The sequence below is a fragment of the Mauremys mutica genome, chromosome 1, assembly GCF_020497125.1.
Source record: "Mauremys mutica isolate MM-2020 ecotype Southern chromosome 1, ASM2049712v1, whole genome shotgun sequence".
Classification (NCBI taxonomy): Eukaryota; Metazoa; Chordata; order Testudines; family Geoemydidae; genus Mauremys; species Mauremys mutica.
The window spans coordinates 61,763,686-61,788,658 of NC_059072.1; the positions used below are offsets into that span (position 1 = coordinate 61,763,686).

General features: G+C 38.8%; 1 protein-coding gene across 4 annotated transcripts in view; it reads left to right on the plus strand.

Annotated features, from left to right (window-relative positions):
* Nucleotides 1-24,973, plus strand: part of MON2 (MON2 homolog, regulator of endosome-to-Golgi trafficking) — a 162,404-nt gene that overhangs the window by 100,453 nt on the left and 36,978 nt on the right. For 3 of the 4 annotated variants that reach the window (XM_045032917.1, XM_045032936.1, XM_045032943.1), the window contains exons 25-30: nucleotides 890-1,088; nucleotides 6,164-6,786; nucleotides 12,991-13,134; nucleotides 13,688-13,705; nucleotides 13,995-14,123; nucleotides 17,543-17,733. In XM_045032917.1, coding sequence (XP_044888852.1) covers nucleotides 890-1,088; nucleotides 6,164-6,786; nucleotides 12,991-13,134; nucleotides 13,688-13,705; nucleotides 13,995-14,123; nucleotides 17,543-17,733 — 1,304 coding nt within the window. The remainder of the gene's footprint in view (nucleotides 1-889; nucleotides 1,089-6,163; nucleotides 6,787-12,990; nucleotides 13,135-13,687; nucleotides 13,706-13,994; nucleotides 14,124-17,542; nucleotides 17,734-24,973) is intronic. The other variant, XM_045032925.1, reaches the window with a different exon arrangement.

Sequence of the window (24,973 nt, forward strand, 5' to 3'; positions counted from 1 at the left end):
CACCACCACCACCACCACACCACACACACACACACACACACACAAATGTGCTCATGAAATTGACACCAGTATTTCAGTTTGTAACCTCTGGTCTTGGACTGTTGTATTGCTCATTCTTACACTCTCCACACAGATACCCTTTGTGAGAGTAGCATGGTCATCCAAGACCCAGTCTTCCTTCTACCTCAGATAGAAAGGAAGACATGGATCTTGTTTCTACTTGGAAAAAATTAAAGCAACTTCCTTTTCCTGGGGAAGAGCACATGGAAAAAAGTAATTCCTTATCCATGTGACTGGGATGATCTAATAGGAGGCTTAGCTTTTCTGCCACTTCTGTTTCTGACCCTCTCCAGCCAATCAAGCTATGTGTGAAAATCCCTTTGCCTAGAACCTGGGCAGACTGCTTGTCCCTTGTGGGACTCATGTTCCACTATGATGATACCTAGCTTGATTCTGCTGTCATACATGCCATCTGCGCGGCACTTCAGACCTATTGATCTCTTGACATCAGCCAATCTAAAAGAGAGACAAATGCACATACCTACTACAGAGGCACTTCATAGGTTTCTCAGATTTTCTCTGTGTGTTGTCAGTGTGTTGGTCTTTTATTAGCACTAAGGATATTTTCAAAGTTTCTGATCATGGTGATGGTGGCCCTTCATCATTTCAAGATCCATGTGCTAGCCTATCCGATCAGCTGGCTGATTCAGGTACCCTCACCACAGGTGCTGGGAAGGCTGGGTGAAATAGAGGAATCCTTTGAGTGCCTTCTGGGACTTAACAGGGAAAGGGAGAAAATGTGCGCAATTTTATTATTTCCTTGTTACATTTACCTGAGTTGAAATATGTGACTGAAATAATCAATGCATCCTTTTTCTGAATATCGTAGGTTCTGTTTCACCTGTTGGATAGGGTTAGAGAGTCTTCCACGACAGCTGACAAAGAGAAGATTGAGTCAGGAGGAGGCAATATTCTCATTCATCATTCAAGGGATACAGCAGAGAAACAATGGGCTGAGACATGGGTATTAACATTGGCGGGAGTAGCGAGAATATTCAACACTAGGAGATACTTACTACAACCTTTAGGTAGGCTCTCTTAATGTTTGAGAACTGTGTGGTGGTTTGGTTTTTTTACTAATAAAACTTGCTCAGACAATTTCAGTGCTAGCAGTTGGCTCACTAGATCCCAGTTCTGTCAAATGTAGCAATTCAAATATTTAATATTATTGCCAGATGTTGTAATATAACTTTTAAATTGTTTTGTGATAAGTTTTTTTTTTTTTGGTTAGATCACTGGCAAAGTATTTAATCTTACAGCTGTATATTCTATAGTATCTGCTTTGAAAAGTGATAACTGTTGTGGAGCCTGCAATCCCAGGTGCTCAGAATTAGAATTCTTAAATACCAAGCGCGGCTACATTTGATGTTAATTCTATTATTCCTGACTCCAGGTGTCAAATATTTGTTAAAATCATAATTTTGTAAGCATTTCTTGAATCATTGCCAAAAATGCTGGGTTTTCCCCTCATTTGCTGAGAGAGAATTCCTAACACAAAAAACATGTTCTGTAGTCTCAAACTATTAACAGGCCCTGATATTTTAACATTTATATATAGCTTTCTTCTGTCCTATTTTCTGCTGTTGACTTTTAAGCTGTATTCTTGTAAAGTTTCCTAAATCCTTTACGTGAGCATCTGAGTGAACTAATTAATGGAGGGGAAAAAATTGGGTGTCTTGGGGGGTCCACTAGCACTGTCAATGATGTACATAATTTAAAAAAAGGAACAAGGGAAATTTATTAAGGAAAAAAATTGAGACTCGTTATGAAGTGGAAGAAATTGAAGATTACACTCTTTCAAGTGATTCCTCTTCCTCTTTATCCATCCACTTTCCCTCTGATGTTGTTTTAGTTCAAAATATTTGATTGGCATCTCTTCACTAACTGAAATTAATAGTGGTAAGTCCATCAGTTCTTTCCTTCTAAATCTTTCCTTTTCTCTCCCTTCATCATTCTTTTTGTTTCTTCTCTTATGTTTGCTGTTCTCCCTTTTTTTTTTTTTTTACCTTCTCTTCTCTTTCTTTTCTCTCTGCTTCTTCACCCTCCTTGTAGCTCTCTCTGGCATTCCTTACTTATTCTCCTCTCCCTTTTTATAACAATTCACCATTTGGGAATTTGCAAAGTTATTAGTATATAAAATAGGATTAATTAGCAAGTGCTGACACTGCTTGAACTGTACAACCCTGTGTAACATACATGAGTTTACAGTCTAACATAGACAAAATATTTCAGCTGAGTTAGGCTTGTACTCAGAGGGGTTCTAAGTTAATGAATTGCAAAAGAAACTTCATTTTCTAAGTACTGTAAAGTGTGAAATGGTATTTCTTAAATACATTCAAAATGGAAAAATGATAGATTTAAGGAAGTATATAGTTGGTGAAAAGTAATTTCAAGCTGTGTTGATGAATTTTTGCCATCTACTTGGTCACATTGCCATGACAGACTGTGAGAAAAGGGAAAAGAAAAGTAAAATTAATATTTGATCTGCTTGTTTCCTTTTAATTAATTTTAATTGAATGGATCAGGCTTTGACTACATGTGATATTCTGCAGATTCTGATACAGTAGAAATAATCATTTGAATAAATGTGATGAAATAGGTGTACTCTGAGGTATGAAGTTTTCATGATCATTTTCTAGTCATGGAACCTACCTAAAACCAGATTTAAGGTTGCATACATACTAGTGATTTATAAGTAAAAACATTGCAGAAATATTGTAATTAAAACAACCCCAAACATTGCAAATGCTGAAAATTCAGAGTTAAGTTTAAATTTAACAGAAATCCATACATGTTAAGCAGTGGAAAGGTACAGTTAAGGCACCCAAACAACCTTCACTTCCTCCTGAAGTGACAAAAATTGAAAATCTTAATGTGTCCTTAAAAGTCAGTTTAATCCATGACTACAAACAGTATTATGTGCTACCAGAATTGTCTTATTGGGTTACTGAATGATATCACTACAGGTTGGAATTAAAGTTGTTTAGGTACCTGAACTGCGTTTTACCCTCTCTCCTGCCTCTTACTTTCCATTATGCACACCGTCCCACTTTCCTCCTTTGCTTTTCCCCCAAATTTCATTGCACGTCACCTCATGCATTTCTACTTCTGGTCCTTCCTGTTGAATAGATCTGGTGCAATGTGCAGTTTTTTAAAAGAAATATTTAGGATTAATAGTCATTGTGTCATTATTGTTCATAACAGAGTTTCTTCATTTAGCTATATATGTTTTGAAGAGGATGCTAAATTTCTTCAAAGATCAATTTTTGTTATGAATTCAAACAAATTAACTAATTTACTTGTAAATTCCCAGAAAATTCATTCTATACTGAAAGATTGAAGATGCAATTTAGAGGAGGGTACACTGTTTCTTCATTACAAAGTGATTGCAGCCTTTCTTTAAATGCCGAACTCAACCTTAACTGTGGAACTGTGAATAGAACTTCCGTAATAAATACTCTGGTTTAACTCTCATCCTTTGAAAGGAAACCTGTGGTTTTGTCATGGAGAATTTTTGGGAAAGATCATGGTAACAATGACCCAATACAGGGAATTGAAGTTATGGTCATGTTCTGTAGTAGCCACTTATTTAAACTTTGTAGGAAAAGGCCTCTACATTTAGCTTTCCTTTGAGGACACTTCATAACTTCTTGCATATGTAACTACTCCTCCCTTTACCACCTTGTATTAAAATTCTTATTTTAATTTAATCTTGTTAGGCTTCTTTTATGTGTTTTCACACTAGTTTTAGGTGCGGTAACTTGCTGCCACATTTCCTTACCTAGTTGATATAGACTGGGATTTTCAAAGGAGCCGAAGGGAGTTAGGCACCCAACTTCGAATCTTTTGAAAATTCCTTTCTGATGTCTACAGACCTCCACTCTGTGGCCACTATTCTTGTACTTTGTCTCTGTGAAGTCTGGCTTCTGCTTTCTTGCATTCTAGTAGTTCTGTGCCATAGGAGAATTGGTCTAGAGCATTCTGGCCTCATTTCCCTGCTACAGTATACATAAAGAATTGGAACAAGTGAGTTACCATAGAAAACTGGAAATGGAAGACTAGATGACATGTTTAACAGCAGAATTATTCTCTCAGTATATTCATTAGCAAACCCCCCCCCCCCCAATCTTCCCATAGTTCCCATTTCATTTACTAAATTAAGTTTTGTGTAACTAATATATATTCAAAGTTTTGTTAATCCAAGAAACCATTTTAGGTATTTCCATTAATTTCCAATTTAGTGATTGTGCTTCTAGTTGACATAATTAAGTTAGAGAGTAGTGCCTATCTCTCTTAAATAACTCCCTCAATATCTGGCTACTATACAACATGCCTATGACTCCATGAAGATATAATTATCATGAAATTTTGTTTCATTAAGAGAATCGTAGGAGCATATTGAATGGCTAGGGATCTGACCCTGCGTCCTTTATATACAGTTAACTCCTGTTGAAATCCACAGACATCTGGGCTTCAGCTTGTTGCCTGCAGGGATTAGAAAGGAATTTTTTCCTCTGATGCACAATGGCCAGATACATTATGTGTGGGGAGGGAAGTGGGGGAGGTTCTGGCTTTCTCTGAAGCATCAGAGATTGTCGACAGCTGGAGACAGGACACTGAGTGGGGTGGACCAGTACTCTGAGATAGTACAAAGAATCCTATTTCATAGATGCCTGGCTGGTATATCTTGCTCACATTTTCAGGGCCAAACTGATCACCAGTTTTTGGGATGGAATTTTCCTTCAGGTCAGATTGATAGGGACCTTGGAATTTATTCAACTTTCCTCTGCAGCATGGGGCATGTATCGCCTCCTGCAATATGTACATATCTCAACTAATCAGTTCCCTGCCATTGTAGGGGCCTTGCATGTTCTCTGCAACAAGTTTAGGGTTTATGTACACTACAAATGCTTTGCTGGTATAGTTACGCTAGAAGAGCCCCTTAGTGAGATGCATCTTGCAGAAGGAGTTTTTCTGCTGGCATAGCTAAACCATCTCCCCAAACAACATGAGCTATACCAACAGAAGCCCTCTTCTGCAAGCATAACTACGTCTACACTGTGGGGTTTTCTGGCATAGTTGTGCTGGCTATGGGTAAGGCTACGATTTGGTCACGGAACCTCCGTGACTGCAGCCCTGGCGGCTGGGAGCTGCAGGGTCCCGCAGCCTCCTGAAGTGGCAGGAAGCTGTGCGGTACCCACGCTGCCTAACACAGTGGTGCCCCCAAACTCCAACCCGCCACGGGCAGGGCGGGTACCCCGTAGCTCCCCAGCTGCAGGTGTGTGTGTGTAGGCGGGGGGGCGATGACACTGAAATGCTTTAATCTAACTAAAATAATTGGGTGCAGTATAGGATTATCGGGGCGAAATTAAATGGTCTGAGAAGTGCAGAAGGTCAGACTAAATGATCTATTCTAATGGTCCCTTCTGGCCTTTGACCCTATGAAAACGATGGTATGCATAATGCTAACAGGATCAGTCCCACTATTCAGGATAAAGAGAATGCATTTCCAATCATGTAGTGCAACATGTAGGTAGCAGATTTGATATAAACCAGCGATACTCAGACTGAGGCTCACGAGCCACAAATGGCTCTTTACTGTGTCTCCTTTAACTCTTTGCAGCACATATTAAACATTGTGTGATTTAATTATTAACCAATCTAAATTATTAACCAATAAGGATGTTTTTACTATGTTGTTAACCAATTAATTTATCAACTTGCACTAAGATATTAACTTGTTTGCTGTGAGAATAATACCTTCCTTTGAAAGGTAAACCTATACAGGAAGGTGGTATTCTCACAGCAAAATAAATAAATAAATAAATAAATAGCTAGTACTATAGCAAATTAAACAATGAATTCACATTACTGTGGCCCTTTTGGATAATATTGATTGCTAAGTTGGCTCCAGAACCACTGAGGTCTGATATAAACAATGATATAATTCTCCTTTATGTGTGTGCATTTTTTTTTTCACAAGCCAATTCTTTCAGAAAGCAGTTGAAGGCAGGTACCTTCCCCCTCCTCCAACTCCTATGAAATGAAGGGGCAAAAAAAAAAGTCTCAAACTGATTTAACTTTTTTTTTTTTTTTTAAATAGGAGATTTTTCCAAAGCCTGGGATGTTCTTCTTGATCACATCCAGTCTGCAGCACTCAGCAAAAACAATGAAGTTTCCTTGGCTGCTCTGAAAAGTTTTCAGGAAATTTTACAAATTGTGTCTCCTGTCCGAGACTCAGAAAAACCTGATACGCCACCTGCTATTAATGTGCCTGCCCTCCTAGGGGCAATGACTGCTACTGGTCTGGGCAGATCATTCATGAGAACTGACTCTATAGGAGAAAGAATTGGAAGATATAATGAATCTGAGCCACCTATAATAACAGATGAGATTGAAGATTTAAATCTTTGGTGGGCTGCCTGGAACACCTGGTATAGGATTGGCTCAGAAAGTACAAAGCCTCCAATTACTTGTGAGAAATTGACTTTCATACCCAGCCAACCTTTTCTCACAGCTTTAATTCAGATATTCCCAGCTCTCTACCAACGCATCAAAACTGGTTTCAGCATGGATGATCTCCAAAAGCTTGGTGTCATTTTACATGGTGCTGTTTCAGTTCCAATCAGTTCTGATGCCTCCCCTTTCATCTTGCCATCTTATACTGAAGCAGTTTTGACAAGTTTGCAGGAAGCAGTGCTTACCTCTTTAGACGTCTTACAAAAGGTAATAATACAGCTTTAGATGTCCTTTGAAAGGTAAACCATACTATGTAGTGGTTCTTTTGCTTTACCACCTGCACTATGTTGAGTTAAATTAACCTTAGTTGCCTAGTTACTTCTGGGTTTATAATGTACTATTCTTCTGTAAAAGATAATTTTGCTTCTTTTGAAGAACAATCAGAACCAGAAGCTCACCTTGTCTCCTGTCCCTGTTACACTAGGCTTCTTGCCATTCAGCAGCTCTATATTGACATGAATGGTGTAATCTTTAATAAAATCTCTTCTGTATCACTGTGAAAATACTTTATATTCAGTACTGTATGTTCAATAATTTGCTTGCTTGACTGTTAAGTTTTAGCATTGTTAATGGGCTGAAATGGAGTGGAGGCAATACACTCAGCCTTTGCGGGGGCAGCTTTTCTTAGGGGGCAAAGTCTGGAAGGATGGTGATCCTAATTTAAGGACTTGCAGTTGTGTAAAGTGGAGGAAAAAAAGCATCAGCTCTCTCTTCCTCTTCTCCTCTCTTCCCAGATCTACTCTATAACAAAAATACTAGTGCTTTGCTGCAGAAATTCTTATAAAAGACCTGGTCCCTGAAGAGCACCATTCATTTAAGTGAAGAGTTTCTGTAATAGAGCTAAAACGCAAGGCAGCAGATAAGGGTGATCTGTATGTTCAGATCACACAACTATTCTGTGAAGGAAACAATCTATTGATTAAGCGACAGAGTCCTGTGGCACCTTATAGACTAACAGACATATTGGAGCATACGCTTTCGTGCGTGAATATCCACTTTGTCAGACATGTAGTGGAAATTTCCAGAGGCAGGTATAAACTGATTCTTGCCTGCATATTTATACCTGCCTCTGGAAATTTCCACTACATGTGTCTGACAGAGTGGGTATTCACCCACAAAAGCTTATGCTCCAATACATCTGTTACTCTATAAGGTGCCACAGGATTCTTTGTTGCTTTTTACAGATCCAGACTAACACGGCTACCCCTCTGATACTTGAATCTACTGATTAAATTAGTTATATCCAGTAGCCTTGATTTTCTTTTAAAATTTATCACTGATTAGATCTTGTTGCTCATACCTTTTAAATTGAAACCACCTGTCAGCACTTTTTCTTAACGTGCTGCAAAATGAGAGCTATGCTTAAAAAGTAGAAGGCATGGGCAGAAAATGAAATAATCCTCCAGGAACTTTCCTGCATTTAAAAGAAATATTCTGGGTGGAGGAAAACAGCAAACTACTGTACTTCATCCTACCAATGCACCTTTTTTCTTTTTAGAACTGAAAAATTATTCCTTTGCAAAAGTAACTGTCCACATATTCATTCATATTTTCTCTCTCTCTCTCTCTCTCTCTCTCATATATATTACTAAGATTACAGAGTGAAGCACTCAAATGTTAGGAAAAGCCAGAATTAAGGCCTAACTTCTGAGTACTTCACTTTCAACCTTAATAATGTTCCTTACACACACACAAAGCTACATTAAATTTCCTAGGTTTTAAAAAAGCAAACTGAAAAAACATGGTGGTATATAGACATGCACATGTTTCATCAGCAGAGTTGGAACCTTTAGACCCACCAAACAGACCTCCGCTACTTTGATCTAAGGAAGTAGGTAATAGCAATAGTTAGGTTATCCTCCTCTATGTGGACCAGCACTGAAGGGGGAAGGGAGACTTTGGGAGAGGGTTTCACAGACATTTGCTATCAGTAGAGGAATGAGTACACTCAGGAATCTTGGGTTCCATTCCATGTTCTGGAGGAGAGTGTCTTCTAGTGAGCATAGACACATCTCCCTCCAACCTTGAATTTTTCCGCTCCATCCCCTCCAGCTTGGCCCTGTTGAAGTCCTGTCTCTTCCTCAACCCTGGTTTCTCATCCAAACCCCAGTCTCTTCACTTATGCAGTTAGTCTCCAGTCCTCAGACTTCTCACTCCAGATCCAGACTCCTTGCTCAGCAAATCCTAGTCTCATCCGTCTCCCTCCCCGGCCCCCCAGTCTGCTTCCCCAACCAGTCCCAGTTTCCTGCTCACATCTTGATCCCTCATTCAATCTGTATTTCTCCCTCATGGTGTCTTCCAGTTACCCTCCCTGTTTCTCTCCCTGGCTTCAAGTCCCAGTCTGCTGCCCAGCCAGTCCCAGTCACGTCTCCACAATTCCCAGTCCCAGTTTCCCTCTCCCCTCCCTGCCACCCCTCAAATTCCTAGTCCCAATCTATTGACAGCACCCCTTACAGCTCTTGTCCCTTTTGCATCAGATAAGGCAGTGTTCTCCAGCAGTCAGGGCACAGCACGGGGTCACTCAGAGCAGAGGAGAAACAGGCTTCCTGTCCTCAGTTTAACTGTTTGGACCTGGAGTAGGCATGGCCCAGAGCATCCCAGAGCTGCAACCAGGGGCGGCTCTAGGTATTTTGCCGCCCCAAGCATGGCAGGCAGGCTGGCTGCTTTCGGCGGCTTGCCTGCGGGAGGCCCCCGGTCCCACGGATTCGGCGGCACGCCTGCGGGAGGTCCGCCGAAGCCGTGGGACCAGCGGACTCTCCGCAGGCATGCCGCCGAAGGCAGCCTGCCTGCCGCCCTCACGTGGCAGAGCTTGGCGTGCTGGTGACTGGAGCTGCCCCTGGCTGCAACTACAGGCAAAGTCTTGCTGAGCTCCAGGCTGCAGCATGTTCATTCTGAACAGAATCTTCCAAGGAATTTAGAAATCTAAGCCTCTACTGAGCATGTGCAAATTCCAGTTTTTCAGAGACTTATAACTGGCTAAAACTGGGCAGATTTTCACAGGGATAGCAAAGTCACATTGTGGACACAAAGTTCCTCCCACCCCGTGGTCAGATTTCAAGACCCTGCTCTAAAGCATGGGGGTGCTAGACCATTTCAAACAAAAGATCAGTAGAATTTTTTAACATGGGCAAAACAATATATTTTTCCCTACCCTGGTTCTCAGAAACAGCCATACCGTTTTGAACGAAATTCCTCTGCACACCACTCCCCACAATCCTCTTTCTCCTCCTCCCCCCCCCCCCCCCATAACAAACAGTATTTTCAGTTATTTATAACTTTGTCAAACTTTAACCATTTGGCCTAAAATTTTCCATGCTGCATGTCTGTCTCAAGCTGATTATTTGATTATTATTTATTGTTAGAAAGTAGTAGAAGCTGGGGACACTGCATCATATATGTTCTCACACGAGTCACACCACTCAAAAGCAATTCATGAAAACAAAGGAATGACAGTGGAAAAAACCACAAATGTAATCCTTGGATGTATAAAAAGGGGAATATCAAATAGAAATAGGGACGTGAGCATGGCTGTACACCTAATATTGATTTAAAACACTACTAGAATACCGTGTCCAGTTCTGGTCCATACTTCAAGAAGGATGTGGAAGTGCTGGAGAGAGAGTTCAAAGGAGGGCCACAAAAATGATCCAAGGGTTGAGGAACAAGCTTTAAGATGTGAGGTTTAAGGAGCTCAACCTATTCAGCTTATTGAAGAGAAGAGTGAGAGATGACTTGATCACTGGGTATAAAGACTTGCAAATGGAAAATGGGGGGCTTTTCAGCCTGGCTGACAGGCATAACAAGATCCTATGGCTAGAAGTTGAAGTTAGATAAACTCGACCTTAAAATAAGACACAATTTCCTAACTGTGAGGGTTGTTAAACATTTGATTAGCTTACCAGAGTAGGTGATGGACTCACCATTGCCTGGAGTCTTTAAAACAAGATTAAATGTATTTTTAAAAGGTATGCTTTAATACAGTTTTTGGAAGAAGTTCTGTGACCTGTGTGGTTTTGGAATCTATGACTTCCCTATGGGAATACCCTTCCTTCATGGGCCATAGGGAGAACAGGATGGCCTGTGTTGCCCTCGTTATGTTCATAACACTTGCAGGCTGGCATTAAGATAATGACTATAATCAAATCTTATACTTCAGAGCTTCAGATGGTCTCCTGCAGGGGAAAAAAGAATTTTTTTTCTGATGCACAATTGACCAGATGTATTCTGTTTGTTTGTTTTGCCTTTCTCTGAAGCATCAGAGATTGGTCACAGCTGGATGTGGGACAATGGATGGGGAGGAAGGTAATAGGTAATAAGGTAATAATTGGAGATATACCAATCTCCTAGAACTGGAAGGGACCTTGAAAGGTCATCTAGTCCAGCCCCTGCCTTCACTAGCAGGACCAATTTTTTCCCCAGATCCCTAAGTGGCCTCCTCAAGGATTGAACTCACAACCCTGGGTTTAGCAGGCCAATGCTCAAACCACTGAGCTATCCCTCCCCCCTAGTGTTCTGAAATGGTACAGGGCATTCTCTTTTTAGATACCTGGCTGGTGTGTCTTGCTCACATGTTCATGGGCATACTAATCACCAGATGTGGAGTTGGGAAAGAATTTTCCCCTGGTTAGATTGGCAGGGACTTTGGAGGTTGTTCACCTTCATCTGCAGTATGGGTCATGGTTCACTTCCTGGGATCATCTGGGCATATCTCACTTAATCAATTCCCTGCCATATAAGAGGCCTTCGGTACTGATGGCACTGTGGTCTTGTCTGTTCTCTGTCTGTGATGCACAACAGTTTAGTTTCCTGAGGATTGACATGTTGTAGTCTAAGTACAGTAATGGACTTAATATAGGGGTGTCTGGGGATAATATAATGGCTTGTGATGTAGAAGAGTTATTTCTTATATGGAAATTTTAAAACGCTGCAGATCATTTACATACTTGGTCATACTCTGCAAGACTACTTCGTAGTTTCTAACATCTTTGGTATCTGTTTTGGATTATTTTCAAATACAGTTCCCCACTGAAGAACCTTTCATAGTTTTTGGACATGGACCCAAAGTATGTGGATTTTTAAAATATTGTGTATATTCTCTCATGATAGATGCTTTGGAAAATTTAACCCAGTGTGCCCAAATGACTTCGGCTTCTAAATCTCATTCAGAGTCTGTTTCGTGGAGTATTTTTCACTTCTTCCTTTCTAGATTCCAGTGACTGATCAATGTGTGTGTATATATGATTTGTTTTAAAAACAAAATAATCCTATTTTTTTATTCTTATACGTGCAGTCTTTTTTTAACTTACCAAAATGCAGTGAAGGACTGTCACTCCAGTGCACCAATATCCATCAGACTAAATTATTAAAACTACAGGATATCAAACATTTTTGTTTAGATTAGTGGTTTAGTGCCACACTGATCAGAATTCAGTATTTGAGCTTTATCTCATGTCCTGAGGTTATTAGGTGTTTGAGAACTGTGATGTCTGCACAATCCATTTTTGTTGGGAGAGGGAGTGTTTCATTATCTAGACACTCCTTTGATTGCCTGCAAGAGTGTTAGAGTCGTCCCCAGAGATAGAATTAATATGACATAGGGCCTTTTGTGGAGTAATAAAATGGAAGGAATCTAATATGGAGAGGGGCTTGGAAAACCCCAAGGAGGAAGGGGCAAGACATTTGACGTTAAAGAAAATTAATAGAGTAACTTTATGGGATCATTGGCTTCTGCTTTGAAAATAAATGTCTTGGCTTTGCCTCAGAATTTATATCGCAGCAGGAAGTCATCATCCTGTTCTGTTCCATTGACATCTTCTAAGTATATCTTAACTAGAAAGCCCTGTATTATAAAGCTATATTATGGTTCTCAGTTCTGTTGAAATCTTCTGTATAGTCCTCATTTGATGTACATTCCTTCTTATAATATATCGTTTTTGAACTACCAATTAAAGCCTTGTGATGATGACTTCTTGCAGTGTTAAATGTTCCTCAGAGTAGGACTTCAAAACACTGTGGCACAGGTCAACAGACAAGAAAACTTACGCAAAGACACAAATTTTATTACTATGGCATCATGCTTGCTGAGTTCAGTTTCAGCTTGATCCTGCAGCAGCCATCTTGCATTTATGCCACCAATCTGTTGTCACAGCATTTACTGTATTGCCTCAAAAAATTAACATTATGATAACATAGCAAGAGCAAACATGGATTAAACAAAAAATAGACATAGTTAGCAAATATGTCCAAGAAATTGCTGATAAATCTGCATTTCTATTTTTGTAAAGTATATTCTGTTTTTTTCTGAGAGTGGTAGTTCCTCTTTAAAAGCTCCTAATATTGGTGCAGTTCTTAAATGCTGAAATTTCATGGGGTAAATATTGAATTATAATGTTTGGCTTTTGGTTTTTATAGGCCATATGTGTAGGTTCAGAAAACATGCAGATAATGTATCCAGCAATCTTTGATCAGCTTTTGGCATTTGTAGAATTCTCCTGTAAACCGCCACAGTATGGACAGCTGGAAATGAAACACATTGCAAATGCAAAATATAATCAGGTAATTTCTTAGGCATCATATCTGTTCCGTTTTGAATATGATATCTTGTGAACAGTCCGTTCAGCTTCAGGTGGATGTGGATTACCAAGACGCATCCATTTTCCCCCATGTGCAAAAACTTTCTGTACATCTTGTGCTATCAATTAATTTATTATTTAGTTTTTGCAGGCATTTTCATCCTCTATATACATTTTCTTTCCTATTGAAACTTTCTATTCCTCCCTAAAGGAAAAGCCTTTAATGAACATCAGACACAATAAATCTGAATCTTCCCAGGGAATCCGACATACCTATCTTGATTTATTTTATATTAAAAATATAATTGGACTTAAAATAATCTTATTTTGAAAAAATCTTCCACCGTAGTCGACAATTTTTGTATCTTTTATGCTGTGGAGAAATAGAACACGATAAAATTTCTTTAAATCCATGCACATACTGATGGTTTTCAGTAAGCATGAAAATATAATTTTAATATAATTTGAGGTAATTGTTATATATGTATTAATTTTTCTTATTCTGTTTGTCCTGCTACACAATGGAATCCCACTAGATACAACTATTTGCACCGGTGAGTTAAATTTCCTTAAGATTGTCCTAATGTAGTAGTTTTGCATAAAATACAACACTTGACCTACTAAAATTTACCTTACCCAAATCTATTTCACGCTCTTACTCAGAATGTTATGTTTTTTCTTCATAAGCTATTTTTTACTTGGATCAAAACTGTTACCTTATGAAATCTATTCTTGAGAATTTTGCATGCGTTAAAACAGGTAAATGTAAAATGTAAGTTTTCTATTACATAACTAGTGTTTTTTCATGTTTTTTTCAGTAGTGTACTAATTTTATTTTTCTAGGCAGAATGGGTAGCATTGAATTACGTACCATTTGCTGAGAGATCTTTGGAAGTTGTGGTGGATTTATACCAAAAGACTGCTTGCCACAAAGCTGTAGTTAATGAGAAAGTTCTTCAAAACATTATTAAGGTAAAAAGTTTGCATTCTGTTTATGAACTAAAGTGGTGACTTTTATTTGGAGCCACTAGGAAACAGTGTAGATAGTACTGTCATAGGTTTCCCCCAGGGTGTCACATGAAACTGGGGTACCACTGAGCCCTCTGACCCACCAGCCTAGCTCCCTCTCATTCTGTGCTGCTGTGACAAGCTGCAGAGCCAGGTCCTATACTTCCACCAGCATTCACACAGGTAGGGACACACCCAGCTTCAGTTACATGCAGGCTCCCTGACCAGCCTCTGCTCGAATCAACAGTAGAAAGGCTACAGCCAAAATAACCACAAACCTTCCGCCTGGGACCCCATCTAGCACCACCTTCTGAGAGCTGAGATTCCATAGTCCAACTGCCTAGGCCCTGTGACCAGTTCCAGACTCCCCCATACCACCAGATTCTCCACTGGCTTAAACACACACTTTCTCAAAACTTGTGGGAACTCTGGCTTATAGGTTTCCCCTTCAGGGATATGTGATGGGGAAGCACCTAACATACAGAATTTGCAAAGGTTCCAAAACCAATCACGTTTTGCTTTAGACAGCATCGGAAATATACATCTAGTAAAAAAATTTGTACACCCCCCTGCCTCACTTTCCTCACTACTCTGGCATGTTCCTCACAAACTGAAGGTCACTTTTTGAGGTTCTAGGTCTCCTCTTTTGGACCCCATTCCTACATTCAGGCTTCTATTCCAAATCATGGAGTCTTTGTCCTCCAGCCAGCTTCCTTTTATCTTGGCTGATCCTCCTGTCAAAGATGTCTCCTCTTTCTCCAAAAATCTGTTCCTTTGTTCCTCCTGTGAGTACTTTCTCTGAGTCCTCTTCCCCACCCCCAAGTCTCTCAGGGTATGTGGTTTTAAAACTTGATCTCTCAGTTCTGCTTCTATTGAAATTCCATTCCTTCAAATGCTAGCCTTCGGAGTTGGAAGAAATCTGGGTCACCTAGATTCAGCCAACCCTTTACCAGAAGTTGCTCACATATGAATGGACAACCATCAAGGTTTAGCAACCCTCCATTATCCCTTGTCTGGATGATCAGCCTAAATTCATAAACCGTTCATAGACAGATTTTCCAGATCATCACATTATGGGTTCTTTAACTTTAGTGGACTGAAGTAAGATCATTTGTTTAAATTTATACAGTAGAACCTTAAAGTTATGAACACCTTGGGAATGGAGGTTGTCCATCACTCTGAAATGTTCATAATTCTGAACAAAACATTATGGTTCTTTTCAAAAGTTTACAACTGAACATTGACTTAATACAGCTTTGAAACTTTACTATGCAGAAGAAAAATGCTGCTTTTAACCATCTTAATTTAAATGAAACAAACACAAAGTTTCCTTATCCTGGTCAGATCTTTTTTAAAACTTTTGCTTTTATTCTTTTAATAGTTTATATTTAACGCAGTACTGTACTGTATTTGCTTTTTATTTTTGCCTCTGCTGCTGCCAGATTGCATACTTCCAGTTCCAAATGAGGTGTGTGTTTGACTGGTCAGTACGTAACTCTGGTGTTCGTAACTACTGTACTTGTTAAATGTGTGTATTGAGCTGTTTACTGCAATACTAATATAATTATTCTGAGACAAACTTTTTCCTACAATAACTCTCAAACTCTACTTGGAATTCTAGATCTGAGTCTTATGATTGTCTTAGGCAGGGGTTAGGCAGTAGGCAATTTTTTGTGCTAAAAGCTATTGACTAGCTATTAGGGCAGTAATATAGCTGAGATCACATAACCCTGTTCATTAATTTGACTATGTGGTAGCCTAAGCATGCAACAGATATAGACAAAGGTTAAAAAAATTAAAAATGTGGATGCCTAAAAACTGGCTTCTAAATCCATATTTATTATATGAAAACAGTGGTGCGTGACTTCCAAAAGTGTAGTGCACCTGATAACTGAAAATCCTAAATACAGATTTAGGAGTCTAAGATTAGACATCCTTTTTTTAAAGTCTTGGCCACAGTATTTGCACCTGTGAATTTGGTAATTTGTTTGGTATGGCCTTCCATTCTAGCTATTACTTTTCAGTGCCTCATAATTTTCTCCAGTATATTTGATCCAGTTGTTACACAACCACAGTACTATGGCTTTCAAAATATGTTTTAAACACACAGCTCATTAGGAAGTCATCCGCTGTTTATCTTTTTACCTTTGTTATTTAGGCATAAAATCTCCCAAATCAACTAGATGAGGAGTGGGATTTTCAAAAGCAGTCAGGAGTGGCATAACTGCTTCCACTGAAATCAATGGGAATTTAACCATTGATTTAATTAGAGCAGATAGCACAACCCTGAGCACTTCTGAAAATCATACCCTAAATGTTGTATCATTGAAACATACAAAGTCTTTGCAAGTATATTCTTGACCCTTCCACCAGATGTATGAGTACATTCTGGGCAGAGAGAGAACTTCAGCATCTGCAGAGGAAATCTTTAAAGCAGCAATGTCCCCCCCCGCCCCCCCTTCTCTCTCTCTCTCTCTCTCTCTCTCTTTCTCTCTCTCTCTCTGTTTGCAAGGCACTGCAACTTCAGGATTCTACATCTGCATTCTGTGGCAGAGTGGTGCTCCAGCTGATGGGCTCTAAAACAACTTCCTGTTTACTTGGCAGCAGTGCTCTCACCTTCCAGTCTTCAACTCCTCTCTATCTGTTCCTTCTTAAATTATTTAATTACTTGCTATATTCCCACTCATTGGGATTAGCAAAAGTCATATGACAGAGAATGGAAAATCTTATCCCTGCTAATTTTGTTTCTCAGGATGACGTCTCTGTTACTCCGTTCCACCTTTAACAGGTAGTTGGCCTTTTTAAGCTCTGTCCTCTTATTTTTAATAATGACCAGATGCTTCACATGAATGACGTATATAGTTCATTTTTTTTACATTTTGCAAGAAGTTTGAATTCCTTATGGCTTTTTCTTCAAATTCATGTCATCACAACTTGGGACGCTGCAGAGCAGTTCTTCCAGGGTAGACAGGGCTAATTCTTCAGAGCCCCCTCATAGTGATGAACTACCCCCAATTTATTTGCAGAGGGAACAGGAACCAATTTGTCAGGATTAGCAGAGATGATAGATGTAGTCTAGAAAAAAAAAATTAGGTAATTTTCCAATATAATTGCTAATGGATTAACTCTTAACGCTTCTAACCTTAAATTTGGTTAATCAAATCTGTGCTTTAGCCAGCTGGCATACAATCAGTAATCTAATAATCATATTTAGAAGAGAGCATCCCAAGTCCCACCAGAAAATGGAGGGAAATTGACTTTTTTTTTTGTGTGTGTAACATATCTTTAGAGATCTCTGGCAGAGATTTTCTTTACCATAGATGTATCTGGCTCTTACATTTCTTCAAGGAAGTATAAAGCTTATTTAAACTTTCTCTTCACAGACACAGAGGATACCTCTGAGCCTGAAGTACGCATGCCCCTCTGAAAGCACATGGAAACTAGCAGTATCTTCTCTTCTTAAAGTTCTTTCTATTGGACTGCCAGTTGCAAGGCAGCATGCCTCTTCTGGAAAATTTGACAGTATGTGGCCAGAACTAGCCAACACACTTGAAGACTTTTTATTCACCAAAAGGTAAATGCAACTTTAAAAATAAAGTTGTAGAAAAATGTTTATAAATGTCTTACTATTTTACTAAACTGGTCTTTATGGTAGAAAATATATAATTTGGTGCGTGCACACACATAACATGGACTCCAGTGAAAAGTCTTATATTTAATCATATTTTTGCTAGGTGGAAGTGTTTTAAAGAACAAATATACAAATTAAAGAATTTATATTAAAAAATAACCAATGTCCTTTGTTTGGAAACAAGGGAGTTCAGACATTAGTATTACTTGCCATCCTAAACTAAACTGAGTTTGAAAGACAGGGTACAACTTTTCGTATTTGCCCGTTGATCTTCATGCAAACCCCACGGGAAACTTAGTCCTCATGCAGAATTATTAACGTGTATTCAGACCTGTTGGATTTTTCCACTTTATTAGAACTCAATGACTTTTTGTTGTTAATGTGAATGTCATGTTACTGAATGATTTTATTTTATTTATTTATTTTTGGTAAGAGTTCCATTGTGATGCTTTACTTCTACACTCTTCATGAGTTATGAATATTAAACTTTGTATTGCATGCTTTTCACTTGAAAACCTTTAGTGTTCATGGTTTTTTCTTTAGATCTGAAATTAATAAAATAGCTGCAAAGTATACTTAATTTTGTTCGTGATTTGTTGAAAATCTAGAATATAATATTTATAATCCAGAATACAGTATTTTATATCTGTATAATTATCTGTCAAAAGCAAATGTTGCAAAGGTAATTTCAGCAGCAGATTTACTGATAAAAGAGTAGAATAGTCCTATATAAAATGACAGCTCATGAAAAGCATGACACTCCCTCCTTCCTTCTGCAGCCATCTTTAATGATGATAATCAACAGCAGTTAGCCATAAGTAGAGCTAGAGGGACAAATTCCATGTTTGACACTCATCCTTTAGTGCCTTAATGGGTTATTTTCGGCTTCCATTAACAGGGTCACAAGATAATTATCTTGCTACTATGCTTTCTAGGTCTATGTCCATTTCAGAGAAATTTTGTTAAATAAGATGGACTTGAAACATTCTTGTAATGTTTTTCGAGAAAGATTAAAGGTACTTATATTGTCAATCAAGATTTTAATTTGTTTTGACACTAAATTATTGGGTTGTCTCTTGTTGAGAAAACATGGTTTAAATTACTTGTATGGTTGCATCTCCTTCTGCTATCTCTGGTGGGACTCATTCCTGGGATAAGTAATTTGAGTCAGCCTGAAACAATCAGTTTATTTTGGCTTACAATAAACCTAACAAAAACTCCCTCTTAATAAAACTGAATCCAGTGAGATTATGGGAGAGGACTGGGTGAAGGAAAGTACATTTACGTGGAATGCTACCTTGGGGAATACATATTAATTGTAAAAAAATTAAAGAGCCAGGTTAAAACAAACTTGATAAATTACGAAAAAACTCCAAGCAGAAAGGATGACCAATTCAAGATAGGTACTGGAATATCACACTTTTAATTTGTGTGTCCCTGAGTGCATAAACAGAGAAGTCCAAAACTTACTGTGTTAAATCTATTTTGATCAGTGCTATGAACATAATCAGCCCCTCTTAAAATTTCTTTCCTGTCAGCATATTGCTCTGTGAATCAAATACGGACAATTCATTCTCACCTTCAGGGCCCTCCATGATTTAGCTCCTTCTGTCTCTGATCTTCTCTTTTTATGCTCTTATAAATGGAAGATAGAAATCATTCCCAAGACTTAAGGCATCCTCAGTTACCCTAAGAACTTCCTTAGTTACTACATGTTTTGCTAGAGTTTCCATATTGTGCTTAATTTACCTCAAAATCATTGATTCTTGAAACCCCACAGTTCACAGGAGATCTATTCTTCAGCAATAGACAGGTAACACTGCAAAAAAAAAAATCCAAGTGTTCCTTGCTCACAACAGTCAAGACAGGGAATGAATTTAAATTTTACTTAAACAGATATTTTTCATACTTCCTTGCAGTGTTGTTAGAAAATACTCTTCCTAGAGTCCATTTCTAGAGATCAGTCTTGAAACTGTAATCACATCATCCTGTAAATCAAAATATACAGCATAAATTCATAAGGCTCTGTTTTGCAACCGGAAATCCTTTGGGAGACAGTGACTCTCATTTTTTTTTGATAGTTGATACCATTTGTTGTCAGCATGAGTACTGGAGCTAGTGAACAAGAGAGAGACATCTTGATGTTACATTCTCCACCTCATCTGCTCTTTATCCTCTGACATCCACAGGCATCACTAAACTGGGTCATGGTAGAAGGAATTTCTGTTAGAAACAGTACCAGAAGCAGAAATATTCTTAGGTGGATAGTCCATATTATTTATCGTGAAAAGTAAAGTATAAAGGTCTAGCTGTGTTTGATGTCAAGAAGTTAATCAGATCAGTGAATATGATGAAGTTCCAGATAGGTCCTGGTCACCAGGTCATATATATCGCATTGGAAAACAGTTTCTGAGTATACTGTGTGTACATCCCCATAGTTGCCTGTCACTATCGTCTTCTCAGGTTTGCTTTTGGAATATATCACTACCAATAGAAGACTTGACAGGTAAGCCTCTTCTCAACCACCTAAATACTTTCCTAAAACCTGGTACTGGAGCTTAAGCTACATAGCTGTATTCTGTAAGGGCAAGTTCTCCATCCTCCCCAAATTCTGCTCTGAAGCAGTGGTGTGGGGTGCCATGAGGAAGCTGATGTCAGCTCCCTGATCCAAAACACTAGCACAAGTTAGAACTGCAGGTGAGCATGTCTGATTGTGCCATTATCCAGCAGAGGATCAAGCATTGCAGAGGTCTTCTCTGACTCTGTCTCCCCCTCACTCTCCCTTCTTCCCCCAAATGCTGCTGACATCTACCTCTCCTTTTGTACCAAGTGAGGGAGATGACTGGCCAGGGAGGTAGAAGAGTTGCCTTCACTGGTGGAGAGTTCCCACACACGAGGGATTCTCCACTGATTATCTTGGGCCACTTTAAGTCATCTTTGCATTACTGTGAGAGTAGTGCAAAAGTAGACTTGGCAGACCAGAGAATCTGGCTCCTATAGTACTATGCATTTTTTTAAATGTTGTAACTTTATGCAGATTCTATTTGTGTTATATTAAATTTGTCCTATTTAAAATAATGGTTAATTATAGTGTTCAGTTCTTTGAGCGTTTTATTTCATGGTCTTGCCAGTTTTTTCTTAGCTTTGTCATTCTTTCAACAAAGAAAGATATATTTAGTAGAAAATGTATGTGTCAAACACACTGGTATCTGGAACAAGCGTATTTTCGGAAAACAATCTAGTCAGTGTTGCAGTAGTTGGCTACTATCAATTATTTTTTGACTCTTAAGGCATGTGTGAATCTTTAAGCTTCAGGGAGAAATAGCAAAAAGATGCTTTTTAGAGATAATTAATGTTTAGGCCTTATCATTTTTGCACAAGCTAGTCCTCTTAGTGACTGTTAGTGAAATGTCTTTGTTGTGTTATTGCTTGACAGTGGGTTCTTTTTCATGGACATTGATACTTATTTGATGCAATCAGAGTTAAGTAGGAGTAGTTTTGATTTAGTGTTCTGAGCAATGACAGCAGATGCCTTTTGGAATCAGAAAAGATACTCTTCTGTTGAGTCTAATGGGTCATAACATCTGCTTTTGGTGTGCTGCAGTAGCCAGCTGATCTTTGGAATGCTTTTGAATCCCAAGGACACACTCCAGATCTCTAACCCTCGCAGAGTGACAACAAAACTATAGTATACATGCTCCATGAATGCCTCTTCTACCTTACTCACTGATTTAGGTGGTGATGTATAGTAGAACCTCAGAGTTACAAACACCTTGGGAATGGAGGTTGTTCATAACTCTGAACATAACATTATAGTGGTTCTTTCAAAAGTTTATAATTGAACATTGACTGAATACAGCTTTGAAACGTTACTATGCAGAAGAAAAATGTTGCTTTTAACCATCTTAGTTTAAATGAAACAAGCAAGAAAGTTTATTTTTTTAGTAGTGTACGTTTAACATGGTACTGTATTTTTTTTGTCTCTGCTGCTGCCTGATTGCATACTTCCAGTTCCAAATGAGGTGTGTGGTTGACCAGCCAGATTTTAATTCTAGTGTTTGTAACTCTGAGGTTGTACTGTGTATCTCTCATTTCACATAGGGTTTTTGTTTTTTTGCTGTTCATTCCTCCATATTTCTGTGTATGTATTTTTGGTATGCCAGGCTACTCTGCCTTCTTTTTTTTCCTTCTTAGTATTTGCAATAGAAATTGTATTCTTCTACATTGATCAAGTTGTGTCATATCCCATATCTTTGTAAAGCCAGCTAAATCATAATTTTGTTCAATAATGAAAACCTCAAGCTCAGCCTGCTTACTACTTATTCTTCTAGCATTAGAGTATAGGCATGTAAGATTTTGTTGTTGTTGTTGCTCATTTCTTCCTTAATACTTTTGTCAGCATATCTTTTATTAGTCACAATTTTCTTTTTCACCTTCTCAAATAAGCTCATAGAGACCCAGTTTGGTGTTTCAGATTCCCCTTCCCTCCTCCAACTGCTTCATGTATAGTTCTCACAAGCAGTTTTGTTAACCTAAAACTCAAGAGGTGAATGAATTTATTGTTCAAGAGAAGTTTCTCCAATTCATATACTCCTTTTAGTAAACTCAGGGGGCCAATGTGTAAACCTTAATTCCCTTATCCGTACACTTTCTATGCTTTTTCCCCCCCTAAATAATCTTTCTTCATCAACTGTCAGTATAACCTAATACAGCACTATTTTCCCTCAAAGATGAGTGGCAATTGGAAATACTGTTTAAAAAATAAATAAATAAAAATTAAAAGAAAACCATACCACAGTTGGTTGAATCATATTTTGCTTACATTGCTATGTGTGGTGTGAAGAACTCTGGCAGAGATTTTTGTATCCTTTAGAAATAGGGATTTATAGTAGGAATTTTTTAAAAAGTCAAAGCAGCAGGTTTGAGGGCATTTTGTGATTTAGTTTTAGTTTCCATTTGTGATGCCCAGCATGGCAATCCATTTGATGTAGTATCACCAATCAGCGCCTTTCAGTGCTAGACTTTTCTAAGGCAAGTCGTACACAGCAAACAGGAATTGATCACATTTTTGACACTGTGATATTGAAACTGTTCAGTTCACCTGTAGCCAAGAAAATGTGCCCCCATACGGCAGGATGTATTAAATTTAATCTTTTCTCTTTCGTTAGGGGTTAAAGTTTATATAATGTCTCATTTAGAAGGAAACTTTCCAGAGATTTGCAATAAAATCCTTAGATTTCCTATTAGATTTTACCTTTGACCTTGATGGAGTGCCAGTTTAGATATTCTTAGTACTCATTTCTTGAACACACTGGATATGATATACTATAGAGGTAAATGCTTCCTTCATTGTGCACATGACTGACAGTATTAGTAAAGGGAAGTAGGTTATAAAGCCACCTATGCAGCTATAGAATATTTTTATTGCAAAGACTAAGAAAAGTTTTACTTATACAGCATAAGATTTGAATTGGCTGTTGCAACGAGTCATATGTACTGAAAGATGTGATCTTTTCTGAAGAGTTTGGGGGTTAAAAGTTGTCTTATCCATTTAATAAAAAAAAATTGATTCATCATGCAGTTCTTACTGCAGCGAATTTATAAACTCCCAGTTAAGAAGTTTATAAGAAATGAGTGTATATATAACAATGATGCTTTTGGCACAGTGCAAGCAGGAAGAAGTTTATTTGAATCTATCCTGTAACAGCTGCCATTCTATTATTTATTATAGTGGAGCTCTAGTACCAGCAGTTGAGAAGCCCTTTGTGTTTAAAGGACAACTCTAAAAAATCTACCTGGTTACTCAGGTTGTCTTGAAATTTGATGTGTCACATGGGATATCGGTAGTGATCCAAATTTGGGGTCTTTTGGTCAATGGATTCTCGAGATACAACCCCTTGAAATAAATAGCTTTTTAAAAACTTTTTATTAATGCAAAGTTACAATAAAATGTTAACATACTACATTGTCCATTTCTGGTTCAGGATCAGGTCAATATTTAAAGATTCTGGCTTTTTGGATGCAAAGTCCTCTTCTGAGTATACTCGAAATGGTGACTAAATTTCTAAATACCTGTCCTCTTTTTGACTCTTCTCTTGTGTATGTACTTACGTAGAGATCAAATCACGACTCTGATCCTGGCACAATGATTACTCCTAGAGAGTGTGTGGGGACCCTCTAGCCCTGAGGGGGTAACAAAATTCAGAATATTACTAGCAAAAGAGTTTGGTTCTCTGGTTAGGCTCTTGAGTAAGGATCTAGCACAGTGGTTCTCAAACTTTTGTACTGGTGACCCCTTTCACATAGCAAGCCTCTGAGTGCGACACCCCTTATAAATTAAAAACACTTTTAAATATATTTAAGGCCATTATAAATGCTGGAGGCAAAGCGGGGTTTGGGGTTGAGGCTGACAGCTCACGACCCCCCGTGTAATAACCTTGTGACCCCCTGTTTGAGAACCCTGATCCAGCACCAAGCAGATCACACTGAACATATGCAGAGAACGAGGTTGAGAGGATTTGTAGTTGGAAAGCTATCACAGCAGCTGGATTATAGCTCAGGGGGATAAGCAGTAAGACTTGGATCCTGAACTCACCCAGCCAGTGACAGTTTAAATCCTACTTTAGGCTGAAATCTGGGAAAGTCTGGAAGACATATTGCTAAAATCTGTCTCTGTGAGGGGTTTTTATTTGGGGGGGATATAATAAAAAATAAAATAAAGATGTGAATGCTTGCTGGCATGGGAAGGGCATTTTAGGATGTGAAGGGAATAGAGGTGAGAAGGGTTTGTCGCTGCTTTGGGGAGAGGGATGGGTGGTACTGGAGGTCAGAGGGATTGAGGGGATTGGAGGTGGGACACTGAGAAGGGGACATGGGGCTGAGTAACAGGTCTTGGGGAGAACAGGGACGGGCACCTGTAAGCTGACATTCTCCCTTTCTGTGTATGTGCTGGGATCTGGAGCCCCCTGGTCCCTCTAGAGGAGTCTGAGCCCCTCTTCCTGCCCCCCATTATGAGAGCTGGGATATGGGGAGCCTTGCCTGTCTGTGGATATCTAGCCCCCCTCATGTGAGCCAGGTTCTGCAGTGGTCCCTGCTCCCTGTGGTGTCTGAGCCCCTGCTTCCCCATTCCCATGTGTGTGCGCTATAATCTGGGGGGGCTTGTTAGGGTTGCCAACCCTCAAGA